A 20,352-nucleotide genomic window follows, 5' to 3' on the forward strand; every position below is an offset into this window, starting at 1 on the left:
TAATAACAAAGGTTTAAACTTTTGCAGACATGCCTATAAATTTAATTTTTGTGAAACAATTCTGCCATCTTATATTGTATCATCTAGATTTTCATAGATTTTAATTTCACAAATCTCAATAAAACTGCAAAAGCTATGTCCCTTGAGAGTTTCTGAATATACAGTAACCAATATTTTCATCTTAAAATACATCATCGATTGTTGAAAAATTTGTTGCAATGTTGCCAATCACTAAGCTATGACTCACTGACCATACCCACTGCACTATTGAACTACCCAGCCCCCCCTGGGTGTTCTCAATCATGGTCATCTGGCCTGAGCTAGCTTAGCCTAGCAAGCCTGATCCACCCCACAGAGTCTCAACTTACTTAAAGTGAGCCTAGCTCATTCAACCAAGTAATAGGATCAATTCTGAAATCCGTACCTCGAGATTAACTTCATTACCTCGTTCTTGAATGTCAAGCTTTGATGAATGCTAGCCCCACCCGTCACAGGTGTGGCTTTTGTTGTGAGAGCGTAGTAGATCTAGTCTAGATCAGATCTATGATAGTGAGAGCTAGAGCGAGAGAAAGTATTAAACGGTAGCTTGCAAAATGTCACGACTTCAAGGTCAGGATTTTGGTCAAAGGATACCTCCACTCTATGAAATGATTAGAAATATATTGAGAGAATATCCCAGTGGTCAAATCTTTAAGGTCAGTGAATTCACTGAATTGACTACTAGTTGTATGCATGATTACTATCCATACTGAGACGGAATTGCCTGAGTGGAAACAGTTAAACCTTTCCTTAATCTTTAGCAAAGCGACTTAGCAAGACGACTTGCATAAATCTTGCTGACAATATAAAGAGTACCTAATCTGTGTCACAAAAATTCAAATAATGCTGGATAAAATGATATCTAATAAGTATATCCTGTTCAGTATTTTATTGACCATAATTGTTTACTATAATGTAAAGGATATGTAGGTACATGTACTGTACATTATATATCTCAATAGTATGTAGTGAATGAGTCTATTATAAAAGGTATTATAGCAAGAGTACACAGTATTACTCTTGATTAAGTGTATGAAATAGTAATCAGCAGATAATGTAATCAGTGTAAGAGGCTAAGAGCGCACCTGTTACACCTCACCTATGTATACAGACATAATTCACGCCCTTTTCTTTTGTTTAACTTTGACCACAATATGCTTTCACAGTAATCATTGACTGTATTACAGTTACAGGTACCAAAGTGGTTGTTCTGTGTGTGTGTGTGTGTGTGTGTGTGTGTTTGTTTGTTTGCTCATGTATGTAATCATTGTTTCACCTTTTTTTGCTATTTTTCTCTTCTTGTCTAACTTTCACTTGTACCCATTCATGTACACATTTAGGAAATTATACAAAATGCTGATGATGCCCGTGCCACAGAAGTCAAGTTTTATTTAGATTGCCGTGTATTACAAACACTTTCACCATTACTATTATCAGACTTTTCTCATGGGAATAGATCAAATCTGGAGGTACTATTAAAACAATTCACTGGACCTGCACTCCTCTCCTATAACAATGCTCCTTTCACGAAAGAAGACTGGGAGAGCATACAGAGTCTTCAGCGAAGTGGTAAAGCCAAGAATCCACACAAAATTGGAAAGTTTGGAATTGGATTTAATTCTGTGTATCATATTACTGGTAAGAAAACAAGATGATATTCATGATTTAAGGGTCACTCGTGAATAATCAATTCATTTGTATTTATAGACCTCCCAGTTATTCTCAGTGAAAATTACTGTGGATTCCTAGAGCCACAAGAATCAGTTTGGAAAGGATATTCAGGTAAAGGATATTATCTGGAGAATCTTATTGATGAATGTCCTGAAGTACTGGAACCCTTTGATGGCATTTGCGGTTTCTCTACAAATTCAATGCAGTATAATAATAATACCTTATTTAGATTTCCATTGCGTAAAAATGCATCAAAACTTTCTAGTGAAGTCTATGATATAAAAAAGCTTCACATGTTGCTTGAGCCTTTGAAAAAAGAGGCACAATATTTACTTGTTTTTCTTCGTTCTGTTTGCTCCGTTGAAGTATTCCAAATCACTGAGAGCAATGTTACTGAACCATTATTTAAAGTAAGCGTAAGTGAAGCCGATTTCATTTCACGGTTAGAACAACAACGACAATTTGTTAGTCGAGTTGAATCAGTATTTTCAGGTGAAGAATCACACACTGTTAATCAGTTGATTTGTGATACTTCACATTTTCACATTCACATATTCAATAATGGTAATTTCACATCTGAGCATGAGTTGTTAGTAGTGAATCAGGTGGGCAGTAAAAAAGATAAAATAATGAATCTTGCAGAGAAGCATCATGTACTTCCATGGGTAGGAGCAGCCATTGATTTGAGCACATATTGTTCAGCTGGACGAATCTTTAATGTACTGCCCCTACCTGTAAAGGACCGAGCCCCAATGTGCATTCATGTAAATGGTACATTTGCTGTAAGTAGTAATCGTTGCTCATTGCAATGGAAGTCACAGGAAAGGAAAAGCGATGAAGAGGGAATGTGGAATGAGTTGCTAGTGATGGAATGCCTTCCTTCTTGTTACTTAAAATTGGTTTTTGAGCTTATGATTCGGAATGTTTCTCAAATCACAGTATATAACTGTTGGCCTGACATTGAAAAATTGCGTGGTACTCCTTGGGAATCCTTATTAAAACCTTTCTACACTTCATTATTGAACAGTAACAAGGTAGTTTGTACGCAAACAAATGAGAGCAGGATGTGGATTAGTATTAAAGAAGCTGTTTTTATCACTAATGATGTGCCTATGTCAGTTATAGATGCTATGAAGCTATGTAGCATTAAGCTAGTTGAGCTTAACAGCAGTTGTAATGAAGCGTTGGTCCAGTATTACAATGGAAAAATGAACACCATAAGTCCTGCCTTAGTACGAATGCACTTAAAACGTAATCTGATTTCTTACGACTATGCATCAAAAGAAGCCAAAATCAAAATTCTCAAATATTGCTTACAAGATAACCAGTATAAACATTTAGTTGGGCTTCGGCTTATACCTTTAGCCAATGGATCATTTCAGCTGTTTCAAAAAAAGCCAAGTGTTGACGTTGATTATTGCTATGTTTGCACTTCTGAAAACCCCAGTGCTCTGTTACCTGGTTTAGAAAGCCAATTGATTAATGTATATGATGATGATCATGAATTGCACTCACTACTCTGCTCCATAGCAAGTAGTAGTTATACACAGCTGACTATGCTAAATTGTCAGCAAGTAGCCAATTTAATATCATGGTGCAATACAACCGTATGGTCATATGCACAAATGGCATATTTTTGGCAGTGGCTTAAAAACCAACACTTGGAATATTTTGAAAATAAGCTAATTGTGCCAATAACACTTCCTTCAAGTAATAGTAAAAGTATTGCTAGATTGGCTACTGAAGAAAAAATAGTTTATATTCCTTTATATACTAATATTTCTCAGCCTCTTTTAACTGCGTTGGAAAAATGCCGTATCAAATTTGCTGATGCAAATGTTTTTGATTATTTGCTTCATCCTGAGCTTGCTGCATATCTCAATAAGTTTGATTCTAATATAATACTTGATGTTATTTCTTCTAATAAGCTAGTGAACATTGAGTTTTCTGATCATGAAGCATCTACAATGCAAGACTTTTTTTCCAATATTTTATTTGATAGCAACAGAATAGCAGCATTTTGCAAGTTGCCTCTTTTTAAAGTACTTCACGATGAATCAATTCGATATTCAATTGATGCAATTGTAACATCTTATGCTAATGATAAAGCTATTGCTACAAATGGTGTTTATCATTTCAGAACTGATCTGCTTCCACGTATACCACGAATCATTGACACTACGTCAGATAATGCATTGAGGCTTTTGAGATGTATGACAAGCCATGTTTACTTTATGACAGAAACAGAGTATCTTTTGAATGTAGCATTTGAGCAGATAAAGAACGGGCAGTTTTCTAAAAGAAATATAGTTCCATTTATGAAAAGTGTTCTTGATAATTTCTACAGTTCAGAATACAAACAAGCCTCTGATAAACTTGTAGCAGGTATGAAAGATTTACCATTTGTCGAGGTTTTATCTTCCACACAGCTTGAAGCCCCTTGTAATCTTTTTGATCCTGATATTTTGATTTTAAAACAACTTTTTCTTGGTGAGTACAAGTTTCCTGCTTCTACCTTTTCATCTCATTTGGAAATTTTGAGACAGTGTGGTTTAAAAGTATCAGTTGACGCTAAAGAAATTTTTCAAATCATCTTATCTATTAGAGTTACTGTACGCAAGCAAAAGAAAATGGCTGCTGTTGATGAAAATAGGTATCTGAGATTGGTAGTAGTTCTGAAATATTTATCAGATAACTCTAGCCTCTTTGATACCAAACTACCGGTAAAAACACATGACACACTATTGACAATATTGAGAAAAGAAGCCGAACATTACTGCTGGCTACCAATAGCAAGCGATCCTCCAAGCCAATATCCTTCCTGTTTAGTGTGGAAAGGATCACAATACCCTTTTCATTTTGCCTCATTTAGTGCTAATCCTCTAATAATATTGCTTTCACAGGATCTTACCACCACAGCAGAGGTAGATTTACATGTACCACATCATTTAATTGTTGGTTCAGAAGCTGTTTTTATTGAGTATTTTCCAAGTCAGCTTGAACATCATTTTCAGTGCTCCACAAAGAAACTAGTTTCTGCAGTCATCTCTCATTTCAAGCATGTAATTAAAAATAAGGATTCCATACCTAAAGATATGTTGGAGACAATTTCTATCAAAACATATGAGTTTTTACAAAATAATATTCAATATTGTAATGTGGCACAACTGTGCTCAAGTAAATGGTTATGGGTTGAAAATTTATCAGTATTCATTGATTCACACCAAGCAGCTATGGCAACTAATCCTTCATTTTTATTGAGTTTAGAACCTTTTATTTTTGTTTTATCTTCAAATTTAAGAGCATTTTCTGAACTTTTTTTAAAATGTGGTGTACCACCCAATGTAACAACTAAGCAGATTGTCTCTGCTCTTCGATCTGTTAGGGACAGGGACAGTTCTCAGCTCAAAGAAGATACAGCATGGTCAATTGTTCGAACTGTATTGGACTGGATAGCAGATAACACTGATACAAATAGTAAAAATGATATTCTAGTAGCAGTTGAAAGTGATTTATCATATCCTCAGTTAATCCCTATTGATGATGTAGCATACACAGATAATGAAATGTTACGTGGCATTGCACGGACGTCAGATGAAGAGTATCATCTTATACATCCTAAAGTGTCCCACCTGTCTTCCAAACTTGGCCTTTCCCCACTTAGTGACCAGCTTGATATTACTGAAGATGTCTTTGAAGATGCTGGTCAACACGAACCACTAACAACACGACTTAGCAATATATTGAGAGAATATAAAGATGGCTTAACTATCATAAAAGAGATGATGCAAAATGCTGATGATGCTGGAGCCACTGAAGTTAATATTTTACATGATATGCGCACTCATTCAAGCCGCAATCTAGTGTTAGAAGGAATGGCAGAGAGCCATGGGCCAGCATTGATAGTTCACAATAACAGCACATTCACCAAGGAGGACTTTGAAAACATCACTAAACTTGCTGCTGCTACCAAAGCTAACCAATCACTTAAGATTGGAAAATTTGGAGTTGGATTTTGTTCTGTGTACCACATCACTGATGTACCTTCTTTTGTTAGTGGAGATTGGCTCTATATATTTGATCCTACATTGAAACATTTAAAAGGTGTAGTGCAAAATGAAAACAGGCCTGGCAAGAAAATAAATTTTAAATCAAAATTCCTTGCCAAATCACATCAATTAGCTCCATACCAGGATTTATTTGGTTTTGACCCTTCATCAACTTACAATGGTACAATATTTAGGCTGCCTTTCAGAACACATCCCAGTCAAATTTGTCCCACAATCTACAATGATCATCTCATTCAAATGATTAAAAATGATTTAGAGTCAAATGGTTCTAAATTATTACTGTTCTTGCAAAATGTTAAGCGTATTACATTTAGCTCACAACAAGAAGGTAGCCAAGTTGTTGAGCAGCTGTCCATTGAGTGCAGTAAAGATGACATTAAAAATGTCAAAAAGTGTATTACAAAATCTAACACTACAATTATAGAGTATTGGTTACTATCAAATCAAAAGCAACAGTTGAAATCACAGGAAGGAATTTGTAAGCCAGCAGTTGCATCTGTAGCTTGCAAGTTAGTTAAGGAACAATCTTTGTTTTTGCCTGAAGCACTTGAAGGGAATGCATTTTGTTTTTTACCATTATCAATTCCTGATACTGGCTTACCTGTGCATGTTAATGCTAACTTTGCTGTTATGAATAACAGAAGTGGCATATGGACAGGAGTATCGTCTGCAATAGCATCAGAAGAAAGGGAATACTGGAATAAACAATTAATGACAAGTGCAATACCTCAAGCATATTGTAATTTGTTAAAAAATTTGCAAGCAATGCACTGCTCAGGAAGACTTACTTCTTATGAGTTTCACATGCTGTGGCCACTGGCTTCAAACCTTCAGATGAGATTTTTATGGGAAAGTTTAGTATCTTCATTATATCATTTGATATCACAAGAAAAATTATTTTTCTCATCTTCTATTTGTCAATGGTTAAATATAGCCCAGGCTTGTTTTCTTCCCTCAACATTATTTAAAGTTACATGTATTGATTCTGTTGAAATCATTGAAGCAGTTAAAATAATGAAGTTGCCAGTAGTGCTTTTACCTTTTTCTCATACTTGCCAACTACAACAATTTGTATCTATTAATATATTAACTGAAGACAAATTTGCAGAATTATTTTTACAACAATTAGATTCCTTTTCCAATAGCACTAAGACCAGGAATAAAATTCTTTTAATGATGCTATTAGCTATTGGTTTGGCAAGCAGCTCTAAAGAGCAAAACGTATTAAAAAGTCTACTTGAAAAGCACCCCTGTATACCTACTTCTCCTAAGGGAATTCAATTAAAAAGAGCATCAGAACTTGTTGATCCATATGAATTTCGTGACATGTTTGATCCTGAAGACGCCATGTTTCCTGAAGACACTCTCTACCAATCTGCTGTAGTAAAGGAAGGAATTTTTAGACTTGGCCTAATGTCACCTTACAATGTATGTTGGGATGTAATTATCAGTAGTGCCAAGACAGTGCAGTCATTATTTGTTAAAGATAAAATGAAAGCATTAACAAGAGTTGAAGTTATCATTGGTTGCATTGAAGAAAAGGCAGAACATGCTCGTCGAAAACAAGAGCAGATTGATCCAGCACTTTCTGAGCTATGTCAAACTCACTTTCTACCTGTCCTTCCTAAACCCGAAAATTATTTTTTACCATGGAAAGGTGAAGGTCATATTTTATTGCCACCTTGTCAAGTCATATCAGTTGATAGTCACAGCTTAAGAAAAGCCAGTGTATTACTAGGATCTCAAAGAGCAATAGTTAATACAATGGTATTTGGTTTAGGAGGATGCAATTCCATTGCTCATCGGGCATTAAAAGTAATGAATATTTCATCACAAGCTTCATTTGATGATGTACATAACCACTTTTTCACATTGATTGATGCATTTAATGCATCAATGTTAAATGATCATGAAGCAATACAATTAATTGAAGAAATTTGTCAAAGTGTTTATGAGCATTTTGAAGCCTTCTTGAAAGAGTCACCTGCAATGTCAAAAGTATATGAACAGCAGGATCAAGTTCATAATCAACATCAAAAAACTTTGGCCCAATATTGGAACAAACCATTCATATGGACTGGGAGAGGCTTTGTTTGTCCTTGTGATGTATCAATTAATTGGAAACAACAGGTGGGTCCATATTTATATAAACTTCCTGGCATGTTATCACAGAAAAAAAATTTAATAAATTGTTTACAAGTAAAGGAGAGCTTTAATGTTGAAAAACTACTGGAAACATTCTCTCAAATGTATTCAGATTTTAGTTCTACACACAAACTTCCACAAGATTACCATGAAACTGCTAAATTCATTATCCAAGAGTTAAATGCAAGAGATGTTCAGGAATTATCTCCCATGAAAGAAAAAGCTATTCTTGTTGATGCTGATTATATTCTTAGACCAGCAAGCCAATTAGTTTTCAATGATGCTGCATGGTTGCCTTCTGATAATGTTAGTAACTATGTTATATCACTTTTCAACAGAGAAGTAGCACTTGCACTTGGAGTGCAGCCAAGGAGCAGTAAATTTCTTGATGAATACACTTCTGCTGTGCAAAGCTTTAGTGGAGTACCATTTGGTCAACGTGAAGATCTTACCCTAAGAATTAAAAATATTCTTCGAGATTATCCACTTGATGTTACTTTCCTCAAAGAGCTCCTACAAAATGCTGACGATGCCAAGGCTAGTAAAATGTATGTAATACTTGATAAGAGAGAACACAGGAAGGAGAGATTACCATCAAAGAATTGGTCAGAACTACAAGGACCTGCATTACTTGTATGGAATGATAAAGAGTTCACTGAAAAAGATTTAGAAGGAATTCAAAAACTTGGCCTTGGTTCAAAGCGTGATGATGAAGAGTCTATTGGTCAGTTTGGCATTGGTTTTAATGTGGTCTATCATGTAACAGATTGTCCTAGTTTCATAACAAGGGGAGACACACTGTGTGTGTTTGATCCACACTGTAGATATGTTCATGGAGCTGATAAACTTTGCCCTGGAAGACGGTACAATGTTGATGATAGCTTTTGGGACAATATGTCTGATCTTCATTCTTGCTTTCTTCAAGATGAGTTTCAAAATAAACCACAAGGCTTAGATAAAGGTGTCCTTTTTCGTTTTCCTCTTCGTTGTACTATGGCACAGGTAATGAATTCAGAGTTAGTGCTTAATACTGTTAAAACAAAACCATTGACTGCTGATATAATGGAAAATCATCTCAGATCATGGGTAAAGACAATGAAAGACGCTCTTCTTTTCCTCAATCATATAATCCAGTTTGAATATTATGTCATTGAAAGTTCTGGTTCATTAAAATGTGAGACAAGCTATGTAGTTCATATGGAAGATGATATCCATGAGATGCGATCTAGTCTGAAGGAACGATTTGCTACTTTTAGACATGCTAAAAAACCGTTTCTTGTTCCTTATCCTTTGACACTTGAAACGAAATTAATAAAGTCTTCTACACAAGAGCAATGGTTGATACAGCAAGGAGTTGGAGATGTACAAGATTCTGACAATAAACATTGGGAATATTTAAACAAAGCTCTACCTAAACATGGCATTGCAGCTACTTTCAAAAGAACTGAGAATTTCAATGGAAAAGTTTTCTGCTTTCTGCCACTACCAGTCTTGACTGAACTACCAGTTCATATTAATGGCCAATTTGTGCTCAATAGCAATAGACGCTCTCTTTGGATAAGTACAACAGAGGAACCTGATACCAGAACAAATTGGAATTTCAATTTAATTAAAGCAATTGCTTCTTCTTATGTACATTTTCTTGAAAGTGCTAAGCCTCACTATGTGAAAAGTGATGGCTATTGCACTCTTGCTGAATTATTAAATGCTATAAACAGTTATTATAGTCTTTTTCCTTTTTTTGATCCACCATTTACACCATATCAGAGTAGTCAGAATACTGCAATATCAAGAGTTACAAAAAAGAAAAATTGGGAAGGTATTTGTCACAAAATATTTCAGTTGATGTGGACTACAAACTTACAATTATTAGCTAGAGAACTGGAAAAGGATGAATATTCTTCGAAAGAATCTCAAATGTGGGTTGCCCAATGGCATAGCTTTAGAAGTGATACTCCTCAAAATCAAGCATATTTTGCATCTCCAGGAGCAACCAAAGAAGTGAAGCAAGTACTGAAGCAGCTAGGCATGATTCTAACATGTGCCCCACCTGCTCTATATTCACACTTAGATGTACTATCAGAAGAAACAAAACCAGCTATTCTATCAAGGGAGTCTGTTTATGAATATTATAGTAAATTCCATCCTCAGATTATCTGCCAATGTCCCTGTTCAATAGATCAATCACCTTTTCAAACAATAGATTTGTTTTGTTTGTTTTTAAACTATTTACTAAGTCCTAGTTTAAAAGGGCGGGAAGTTCAATATGAGTTCCCTAGCTTTCCTGTTGGCATTCCACTTCTTCTTACAGCTGATTCACAGTTACAGATGGTTTCAAATCCTCCAAAAATTTTGTGTAGCAAGTATGCACATCTCTTTAAAAAATGTTCTTCGCTTTTTTTGCATGAAACAATCATTGATGCTGTTGAAAATAAGCTATCATCATCTTATTTTATCACAATTTTGTCTGTTCATGTGCTCGAAACAATGATGATCAGCAACTTTTCTTCATCCCTTAAAACTCTGGTAGCAGATAATTCTAACAATTCTATTATTGCTAAGGAAACATTGAAGGAATTGTGGCTGTGTTTCAAGAATGATCTAATATTTTTTCAGCACAGGCAATATATTGTTGAAAATTGGGCAATTATTCCTTCGGTATCTGGTAAACTTTACTCTGCTAGTTCCCCAGTTTTACCTTTACTTACACCAACTGACTCCATGTATATGAGTGTATTTCATGAACTGGCTAATTTACATGTTCCACTGTTTGACTCAGCTGATTATGCAGAATGCTTAGCTAAAGACTACTGTGTTGATATTTCAAATGTTTCCATAGTCCTATCTATTCTGTTTCATCATCATACTAAAGCAAAAGTTTTATTGAATTTAAAAACTCCACGGAATACTATTAAGTGTTTATTTCAATACTTTGGTAGAATAAGCTTTATTTATGATAGTAATAGCCTTTCTTATATTCGAAACCTTCCTCTTTTTGAAACCATAAATGGAGACATGACAAGTCTTAGTAATAAAAGAGTCTTTTGTTGGCCTGCAGAAGCTTGCAAAGCTGGATATAGTAAGTGGGTGTCTTTTGAGAGTGTTGTATTCCTACCTATTAATGGAGATTGGACAAGCCTTTGTAATAATAACATTGCAATATTAGGTGGTCAATATCTTACTGAAAGGGACCTTTATATTCGTTTTATTTTTCCACTGTTTTCAAATTTGACATCAAATGAGAGAATGGAACATCTCAGACACATTAAAGACACTTTGTTTCCTGACCTTCATCATGAAAGTCAACTTATAAAAGATAATAGAAGTGCTCCAGCAAAAAAATTTGTCGATAAATTAAAGAATCTACCTTGTCTTGAAACAATTCATGGTCACCTTCGAACAATCGAAAAATTTTCTATTCACAACTTGCCTATATTTACAACATTTCCGCAGCATTTCTACTTTGTTCCTGAGGAATGCCAAAAAATTGATTGGCTGGAATTTTTAAAAGCCCTTGGCCTTAGAGTAACTATCACAAGAGAAGAATTTAAAACTTTCGCTAAAATTGTTTCTACTGGAAAACACAAAGATGCTTCAAAGGCATCTAGTGTACTAGTGGAGTATTTATTTTCTGACTCAGGAAAAGAATGGCATACGGACAAGCAATTTTTGTCAGAAATTGCTTGCATTGCATTTGTCAAAGTTAATACTCTTAGCAATTTTAAATGCATAAAAGAGTCATGTCAACCTCCATTGTACCTAGAAGAACAAAAGCTGGGGCTAACAATGCTTAATGAATCTGTGATATACGACAGTGTCTCATTGATCTGGACTGTAAAGCCAGTAGTGAATCTACCTGTACCATCATATATGTACACACAGTCAGGCACATCTCAACAATATGATGAACTATTGAAATATTTGGGTGTTACACTTAAACCAGATATTAAAGATGTTTATAAAAATCTAATGAATGTGACACAAATGGCACTTGATACATTTCATGAGTATAATTTAGCGTATGATGATGATGCAAAAGGCACTAACGAAGTAAGCATTGAAACCATAATTAAACAATGTTTTGATTATTTATTTGAACATGATGCACATGAGTATCTTCAAAATCTCTGTACTGTTCCTTGTATTCCAATGTCAGATTTAGCTGTTCATCAGCCGGTGCTTGTAAAACCAATTCAAGTAGTGAGACACATACCTGATGACTGCTCCCATTTTTTCTCTTACCTTCACAAAGTACCTGAATTCTTGGTTGGATGTCAATACCTCAAACTATTAGGTATAACTGACAATATTGAAATCACTACTCTTCGGTATCTTCTTGAAACAATGCATGAGCAATTTTGCAACAGTAAACTTGACCAATATCATGCAAATACTGTCAGAGAAGCAGTCATTAAAATGCATAGCTTGCTAAAAAATGAATTACATTCACGAGGTACCGTCCAGAATATTTCACCACTCTATTATCCTAACAGCAAAGGATTCCTAGTTGACTCAACAACCCTTGTATTTGTTGATTCCAGTCGCTATCAAACAGACAAATACAATTTTTCTGAGTTGCCTCTTTCCTTATTTCAATTGCCATCTCGAGTAACACATTCAGCAACTAAAGCTATTTTCTCCAGTGATGATTCCAGTGTGCCATGTGATATTTTATGTTTGAAACTACCAAAAAATGTTAGGCCAAATGGCCTCTCTCTTATCTGCAGGGAAGAATTGGCTGACTATAATGTATCAAGAGAAAGTAATTCACCTCTTCAGCTGCATTTTTTAAAACTAAAATCCATTGCTCCAGTTTTGGAAGAATTAATGCCCAAAATAATAAGGCACCATTCTCTGCACATAAATGAATCAATTGCAAAAAAATTCTCAAAAACATTAGTAGAATGTTTTATTAATAATGTGAAGTTAGTAATCATTAATAACCTGAAAAGTAAGGTTCTTATTGATAATAAACCAATCACAACTATCACAGTTAAATATTTGTTTCAAAGAAATGATGCTTGTGATGAGTATATTCTGTATGTGGATAGAAATGCAACCACAAGTTCTACAGTTTTAAAAGAAATTACACACACTCTCTGTGTTGAAATAGCACAACTGCATGATGTTGAATTGACTTCATATATAAAATTTAATGATCCTGTTTGTGAATGTCTTGCAGCTCAAGGTATTAAAGATTTAAAACCAACTTTAGAGATACTGCAGATTGAAACTCAAAAAATTCAGATGATTCTTCCCATTGAAAACAATGTTGCAACTCTTGGAGGGGAAATACAAAATGATTTTGTCATTGAACTTTTGCAAAATGACATAACCAATGATATTTTTTATCCGGAGGAATGGGTTGGATATGAGAATGGATATGACAATTTTATCTATGCAATTGTTGTTTATGCAGTTGTACAAGAAAAAGTTACTGACAACCCCCTAAAGAGAACATATATGATTACAACTGATGATGAAGGTCATTTAAAAGAAGTATCAACCCTTGACCTTTATAAACTAATGAAAGTAGGTGAACACTCTGCTTCTGCTCAAGTTAGAAGACTCGAAGACACTTATAGTCTGTTAGAATTGAAAAGAGCAATCATTGAAGTCTTGACTTTAATTTGGATGCTAGGAAACGAAGATGAGAAACGAAAAGCGGTAAAGCAACTTTACTGGAAGTACCATCCTGAAAAAAGAAAAAACAATCCAAGTGAAGCCACCATGTATGAAAATGCATTTAGTTTCTTAAAACAGCAAATTGAAAATTTAGAAAATGGAAAATCATTGGGAGACCCAGATGCACCATTGCCATTATCATCAGAGTTTTCATCACAAACTTCATGTTGGTCAAGATGTTTTGATGAATGGGATGAGGATTTGAGGAATAGATGGCAAAGAAGTAGACATGAAAGAGAAAATTTATTCCCAATTGAAACCCTAAACTTTACACATGATATTTCACAACCAATAGCAGATCCAATAAAAGCTGGACATTGGTTAAAGCAGGCAGAATCTGATTTAGAAGCTATGCTTTATCTAAACGAGTGTAAAGGAATGCAATGTCAAGTATTATTTCAGGGTCATGAGACTTGTGAAAAAGCTCTGAAAGCAGGCATGTATAAACTAGTAGGATTAAATCCTGCCAATCTTAAGACTCATGAGCTGCATGATCATGCTCATGCTATTGCTGGAATAAAAGGTGGTGTTTGGGCAGAGCTGCCACAATTAGTGTCTTCAATGGAGCAATATTATCTCAAAACACGCTATCCCAATCAACACAATCCCTCGGTGGCTCCAGTTGACATTTATTGTTGTGATACAAGGGACAATGAGGTACAAAGTTTAGTCAATAGTGCTTGGAAGCTAGTGGCATTGATACAAAAGCTATTTTAATTATTGTTTGTTGTTTAATATTTTTGTAATTTTTAAAATTAATGCCAACTTGGCATAAATACAATAGTAATGGTAATGAAGTGTTACCTTTTAAATGTTACATTATATTACTGCATACCTTATTTTTAGTAAAGATTAATTATTTGACTATTAATAACAGAAAGGATAAAGAAATCTGTGTGGGATTGTTTGGACAATAAATGCGGCTGACTGTCATAAATCTATAAAAATGTACCGTATTTCCTTAAATAGAAGCCGCATTCGAATAAACGCCGGGGTAGCAATACAATTTAACTATAAATATGCAATACTAGCTTAGGAGTGACTCACTAGTCTGGTGGATAATGCCTGCAGTTCCAGAAGTCAAAAGCATGAGGCCACGGGTTCGAATCCCACTCTGTGCCGAAGTTTTTTATATTTTTTTATATATTTTTTGGAGGTCCAAATATCATTTTAGGAAATAGACGCCCGGGCTTTTATTTAAGGAAATACGGTAATTAGATATTGAAGTCTAAGAAACTACCCCTAGAAATAGGAGACAGGGGAGTGATTTAATGCATCTAGATATGTCTACTTTAAGTAAAGAAATCAATGACGCTGAAAGAGTCAATACAACTTGATGTTCCATTGATAGCGGGTTAGCTATTCCATTGGCATCAGTATAGAAAGAAAGGTTATTCAAAGTGGCTCTACCAGCAGGCCTTGGTAAAGCAGCAAGCTATTTGAAGGCTTCCTATATCAAAAGTGATGGAAGTAAAGAGGAGGGTAGGGTTGTTATAGTTAATGATAACAACACAGCCATTGTATCATGAGAATATTAGGCTGGAATTTTTCAGCATAGTGACAACAAGTTTATTTTAAGTAACATTTTTGGTCCATGAAGAAAAAGTATGATAACTGAAGCATTTTTATTCTTGTTGGCTGTGAATTATGTATAAGCACATATCAGAAAGGGTACACATTTTAAGATTTTTGAAGCATTGCTACATTAATTCTTAAAAACATGTATTTTTGAAGAAGAATGATAGCAATCAATAGAAAATAATAATTCAACAATCATTAGGCATCGAAGCATAGCATAATTACAGAAATTGTGAGCATATTCTTAGGCCTAATGCTCACCTAAAAGTATTGGTGGACTGACTATTTGCTGAATGATAGGTTTGTTCAAGTATTTAGTAAGAATGTTACTGCAATAGGAAGGATCAAATTTAAAGGTGATTACACTAGATAATTCAATTAAGTCTCCTCATGGTTTATTGCTGGTGGGAGACAGGTTCTATGTATCGGATCATAATCGTAATCCTGTGCAGCATTTCTCAGCTACTACTAGTCATAGTATTGTTAGTTTGGTAGTAAAGGTAATGGGAAATGACAACTCTAGTATCCTAAAGGTATGCCTGCTAATGGTAAGGATAATAATTATAGTTGTTAGTATCCATGCAAGTATAAAAACAATAGAGTGCTGCTAGTGTGAACTTTGAAGATCTACAATTGTACAAGTCAGATATGCAGTTAAATTATTTATTATGACAATATAGCACTGAATAAGGATGGATATTCTAGTACTTTATACCATGAGTACACTAGCTCGGATGTCGGCTCCTTGATAGTCTGGTGCCGGTGCCAGACTAATACTACGTTTTACCATAGATACTGTGTACACAGTATCTATGGTTTTACAGTACAGAAGTGGGCCAAACCGTGCTGAACCAGACTGCTGTACTGACCATGCTATCCTGGTTTGGCCCAGCTCACTTCAGCTCAGTTTGGCTACTGTATACACTATCAAATGAAACTGTGCTGGCCCACTTTTCGTAGGGCTGGCTCAGTTAAAGAAGCTAGTGTAAACATAGCATATGTGTAGGAATGAAATTTGCATTGGGGGGGGGTAATCCTATACAAATTATCATGCACTCACAATAAAAATGAATGTGTTTTACAGGTGCTAACTAGATACAGGTAGCAAGTTGTAACAGCACAATAGTTAGGATATTTTCAATGTTGCAAAGTTAGCAATGAAGTTAATGCCAGATAGAATTTTTTTAATATTCCCGTAACAAGCCTTGTGTTAAAAATATCCGACCGTTTCCAATCTATGTGTTTGTATATCTATGATGTAATGCATAAAATCAGGGATATAATAGACTAACGTAACCGGGATTGGCAACAGGATCACGTGAGCGCATCATTTGTGTATTTTTGTCATGATAATGTTGTTACTTAATTTATTACATTCTTTAGGCAACTTCTCTTGTTTCTCCAGAGTGTTCTTTAGGAAATATTCAAGAAAAACAACTTTACCATGGTATGACCTTTGCGTACCTCTCAGGAGAATAGACTGCATTCTATTGCTATAAAACTACAATAAAGAGACTCTTTATATGTTTTTACATTGTTTAAAGTTGTTTTTAAATTTTCCTTGTTGCTGGTTTTTAGTTATAACAATTTACATTCAGCCATTGTAAGATGCCATTGATTCATTTGATTGCTGCCATTAATTTTAATGAATAATAACAGAGTCTGATCATAGATATTAGAGTAAATTAAATTTACTCTATTATCTATGGTCTGATAATTAACTTCCGGTCCCGTAACCCATCCCGGTTACTTTCTATGATAAAGGCCAGGGCTGACAATAGATAACCCCGAGACTAAACAATAGACTGCTAAATCTGAGGCTAAATCTCTTAAAAGTGATACTTTAAAATTAATTAGATCTATTTTGATTTCTGTTTCTTTTAGGAAATGGCAGAAAACACGAATTCAACTAGTATGACTTGTGAGGTTTGTTCAGAGTATTACACTGACCCCCTCATGCTTCCCTGTCTTCACTCGTTCTGTAAGAAGTGTCTGATAAAAGCTAAAGAGAAGCAAGGTAGTGCTGATACCTCATTAAAGTGTCCAACGTGTGACACTAGCGTTAATTTACCTGATGGTAAAATTGAAGGCCTCGCTCAAAACCTTTGGTTTGAACATAAATCAAAAGAGGCTTCAATTGAAAAGAAGATTCTTGGTAAAGAAGCGATATCTTGTGATGAATGTAGTGTTGACGATTCCAGTGATGCAGCTGTCGTGTATTGCTGTGATTGTGGCCAGTTTCTGTGTGATTATTGTAAGAAAGGTCACAAACGAAAGCCTAAAAAAAGCAGTCACAAGTTAATTGATCTAGAAACAAAGGAATCCCTTGAATTGTCTCCTATTAAGCATGAGGATGGTTATTGCTTGTGGCATACAGATCAAAAACTGATTTATTACTGTAACGATTGTGAGAAATTAGTTTGCCCTAACTGCCTGCTAATTCAGCACAAGAGTCACAATGTAGTCGATTGCACTGGAGTAGGTGAAACAGCACGTAAAGCATTAAAGGAAAGTGTTACTAGTTGTGATGGAGTCATTCCTTCAGTCACTGAAGCTATTGCTAATGGAGAGAAGATGCTAGAGCAGATAGCAGCACATAAGGAAGAAGTAAGCAAGGAAATCAAGGAAACATTTGAAGAGCTTAAAGCTCTTTTAGATAAGAGATGCCATGAGCTACTAATGGAGACTGAAGAGATTGCTAGTGTTAAGAGGAATTCTGTTGAAAAGCAGTTGGACAGGTTTCGTAAACTGGTAAAACAGGTTTCTTGTGGTTGTCATCTTGCATCATCAGTGAGTGAGCGTACTGATCCAGGTGAAGTTCTCAGTGTTAAGAAGCTAATCACCAATCAACTAGAGGAATGCATTGAAGAGTATAAGAAGCTACCTCTAGAAATAGAAGACAAAGGAGCCATTTCAAGATTTTTAGATGTGCCCACTTTAAGTAAAGAAATTAGTGAGTTTGGAAGTATCTCAGAGTGCTATGTCCAGCTCGATTCATCATTTTATTCCATTGATAGTGGGTTAGCTATTCCGTTGGCAACAGTTAAGAAAGAAAGGAAATTCAAAGTTGCTCTACCGGCAGGCATTAATAAGGCTGCACACTTTTTGAAGGCTTCCTTTATCAAAAGTGATGGGAGTAAAGAGGAGGGTAGAGTTGTCATAGTTCCTGATATCAACACAGCCATTGTATCATTCACACCTCAAAGTATTGGTGGATATGAGCTATCAGTGACTATGAGAGGTCACCATATTATAGGCAGTCCTTATCCACTGTCAGTAAAAGCATCAAGAGACTATACCACACTAACTAACCAGAGAAACTTTGACGTGGGAAATCATACTTACGGTGTTGCTATTCATACTAATGGTGAAGTATTTGCTAGTAGTAATGATGGGTTTGTTCAGGTCTTTAGTAAGGATGGGACTCCAGTACGAAGGATCGGATCTAAGGGTGATGACAATGGACAATTTAAGTCTCCTCATGGTTTATTGCTGGTAGGAGACAGGCTCTATGTGTCTGACCATAATCTTCATCGTGTGCAGTATTTCTCAGCTACTACTGGTCAGTATATTGGTCAGTTTGGTAGTAAAGGTAATGGGAATGGACAACTCTGGTATCCTAAAGGTATGTCTACTGATGGTAAGGGTAATATATTTGTATCTGAGTATAGAAACAAAAGAGTACAAGTGTTTAAGGAGGATGGTGCATTTGTACAAGTCATACAATGCAATGGTAATGTAACTGATGTAGCAGTTGATAATGAAGGGAAGATATATGTTGCCACCTTTAAAAACAATTCTGTTCAAGTCTTTTCTCCTGACGGTAAAACTCATCTTGATACGTACAATAATCTTATTAGCTCTAGTTCTTTGCAAGGAATTGCTATTGATGATGGAAGGCATATTTTGGTATTGACTTACAACACAAATTGTGTCGACTCTTGCCTTTACTTGTTGAATTCTGACGGGAAACAAGTCAAATTGATCTCAGAATTAAATAATCCGTATGGTATAGCACTGGATAAGGATGGATTTATTTATGTTGCTGATACTGACAACAATTGTATAATGAAATATTAACGTAGCTCCAATAATAATAATGTAGCTAAAACAATTATGTATTATTAGAATAGTGTTAAGCATTTTTTTTGTCTTCGCACATGCATGCATACACACAAACAAAACCACATTTATTACGTTATAATATTTAAAATAATTAATTACATTGGTTTTTGAGTGAGTGCATGGTATAGTATAAGATAGTGTTGGTGGTGAATCATTCTCTTGTATTGTATTTACTGTATTCTAATTACTGACTGATAGTATTTACGTGGCCTATGTTGTACATATCTTTCCAGGTTTCAACAGAAGAACTAAAATTTATTTAGATCTATGGAATGATCTATGGAACTTGTAGTGAACTCATGACATCACATCTCATGCATGCATTATTCATAATCAATATTGATCAATACATATTGCATGCCGTGTTTTATAATTGATCAGTGTTTGGGTGTCAACTTGATTGAGGTAAATACGAGCGCTCTATGACAAGCAGCTTATCTGCTTTTTTATAGTTCTATTCCATTAAACTTGCTAAAAACCTTTGCCAACAAAACTGAGAGGGATACACATACCATTTGCTTGTGCATCTAATGTATGTAGACAAGAGTAGATAGTGTAGGGAGAGTATCTCACTGCACTATGCTAGCTGTTGCAACAGCCCTTACTGCATTCAAGTCACAAATCATGGTGCATATTTTACTCTGATCATTTTTACCAATAAAAATGACACTTTCTTAATGCCTGAAACAGCAATACATTATGTAATGTACATAAGTGCATGTACACTATAGATACAAAGCTGATGTCCTCATTTATTGTCTACAATATGAAAAATCTAAATACAAGGACACAAAAATTTAGGCATGCACATTATTTTGGCTTAATGAAAATATAATATTTTAAAGAATAAGGTATTATACATGCTGCAATTTTTTACAAAATTGGAAGTTGGGACCAGTATTGACATTAGTTGTCTTCATAATTGAGGTAATTTGTAGGCTTTTCATAATTGCCATTTGAGTGGTCTTGGGGAATTGTGTAGGCACTATGTAAGATCCTACAAAAAGTGCCCTCAAAAGGTACTTTTGGCTACTTTTCT

General features: G+C 35.0%; 2 protein-coding genes across 2 annotated transcripts; both read left to right on the plus strand.

Annotated features, from left to right (window-relative positions):
* Nucleotides 1-374: 374 nt before the first annotated feature.
* Nucleotides 375-14,327, plus strand: LOC100632028 (sacsin-like). The gene is made up of 3 exons (XM_003385085.2): nt 375-695; nt 1,380-1,677; nt 1,747-14,327. Exons 1-3 carry the CDS (start codon nt 594-596, stop codon nt 14,325-14,327), a joined length of 12,981 nt encoding a protein of 4,326 aa, XP_003385133.1. The 5' UTR covers nt 375-593.
* Nucleotides 14,328-16,996: 2,669 nt separating this feature from the next.
* LOC100632153 (tripartite motif-containing protein 3-like) lies at nt 16,997-19,708 on the plus strand. Its single transcript, XM_011404452.2, has 2 exons — nt 16,997-17,023; nt 17,073-19,708. The coding sequence occupies exon 2, from the start codon at nt 17,076-17,078 to the stop codon at nt 19,266-19,268; it is 2,193 nt and encodes a 730-aa protein (XP_011402754.1). The 5' UTR covers nt 16,997-17,023; nt 17,073-17,075; the 3' UTR covers nt 19,269-19,708.
* Nucleotides 19,709-20,352: the final 644 nt, after the last annotated feature.

The sequence above is a fragment of the Amphimedon queenslandica genome, unplaced genomic scaffold, assembly GCF_000090795.2.
Source record: "Amphimedon queenslandica unplaced genomic scaffold, v1.1 AMPQUscaffold_13474, whole genome shotgun sequence".
Taxonomy (NCBI): Eukaryota; Metazoa; Porifera; class Demospongiae; order Haplosclerida; family Niphatidae; genus Amphimedon; species Amphimedon queenslandica.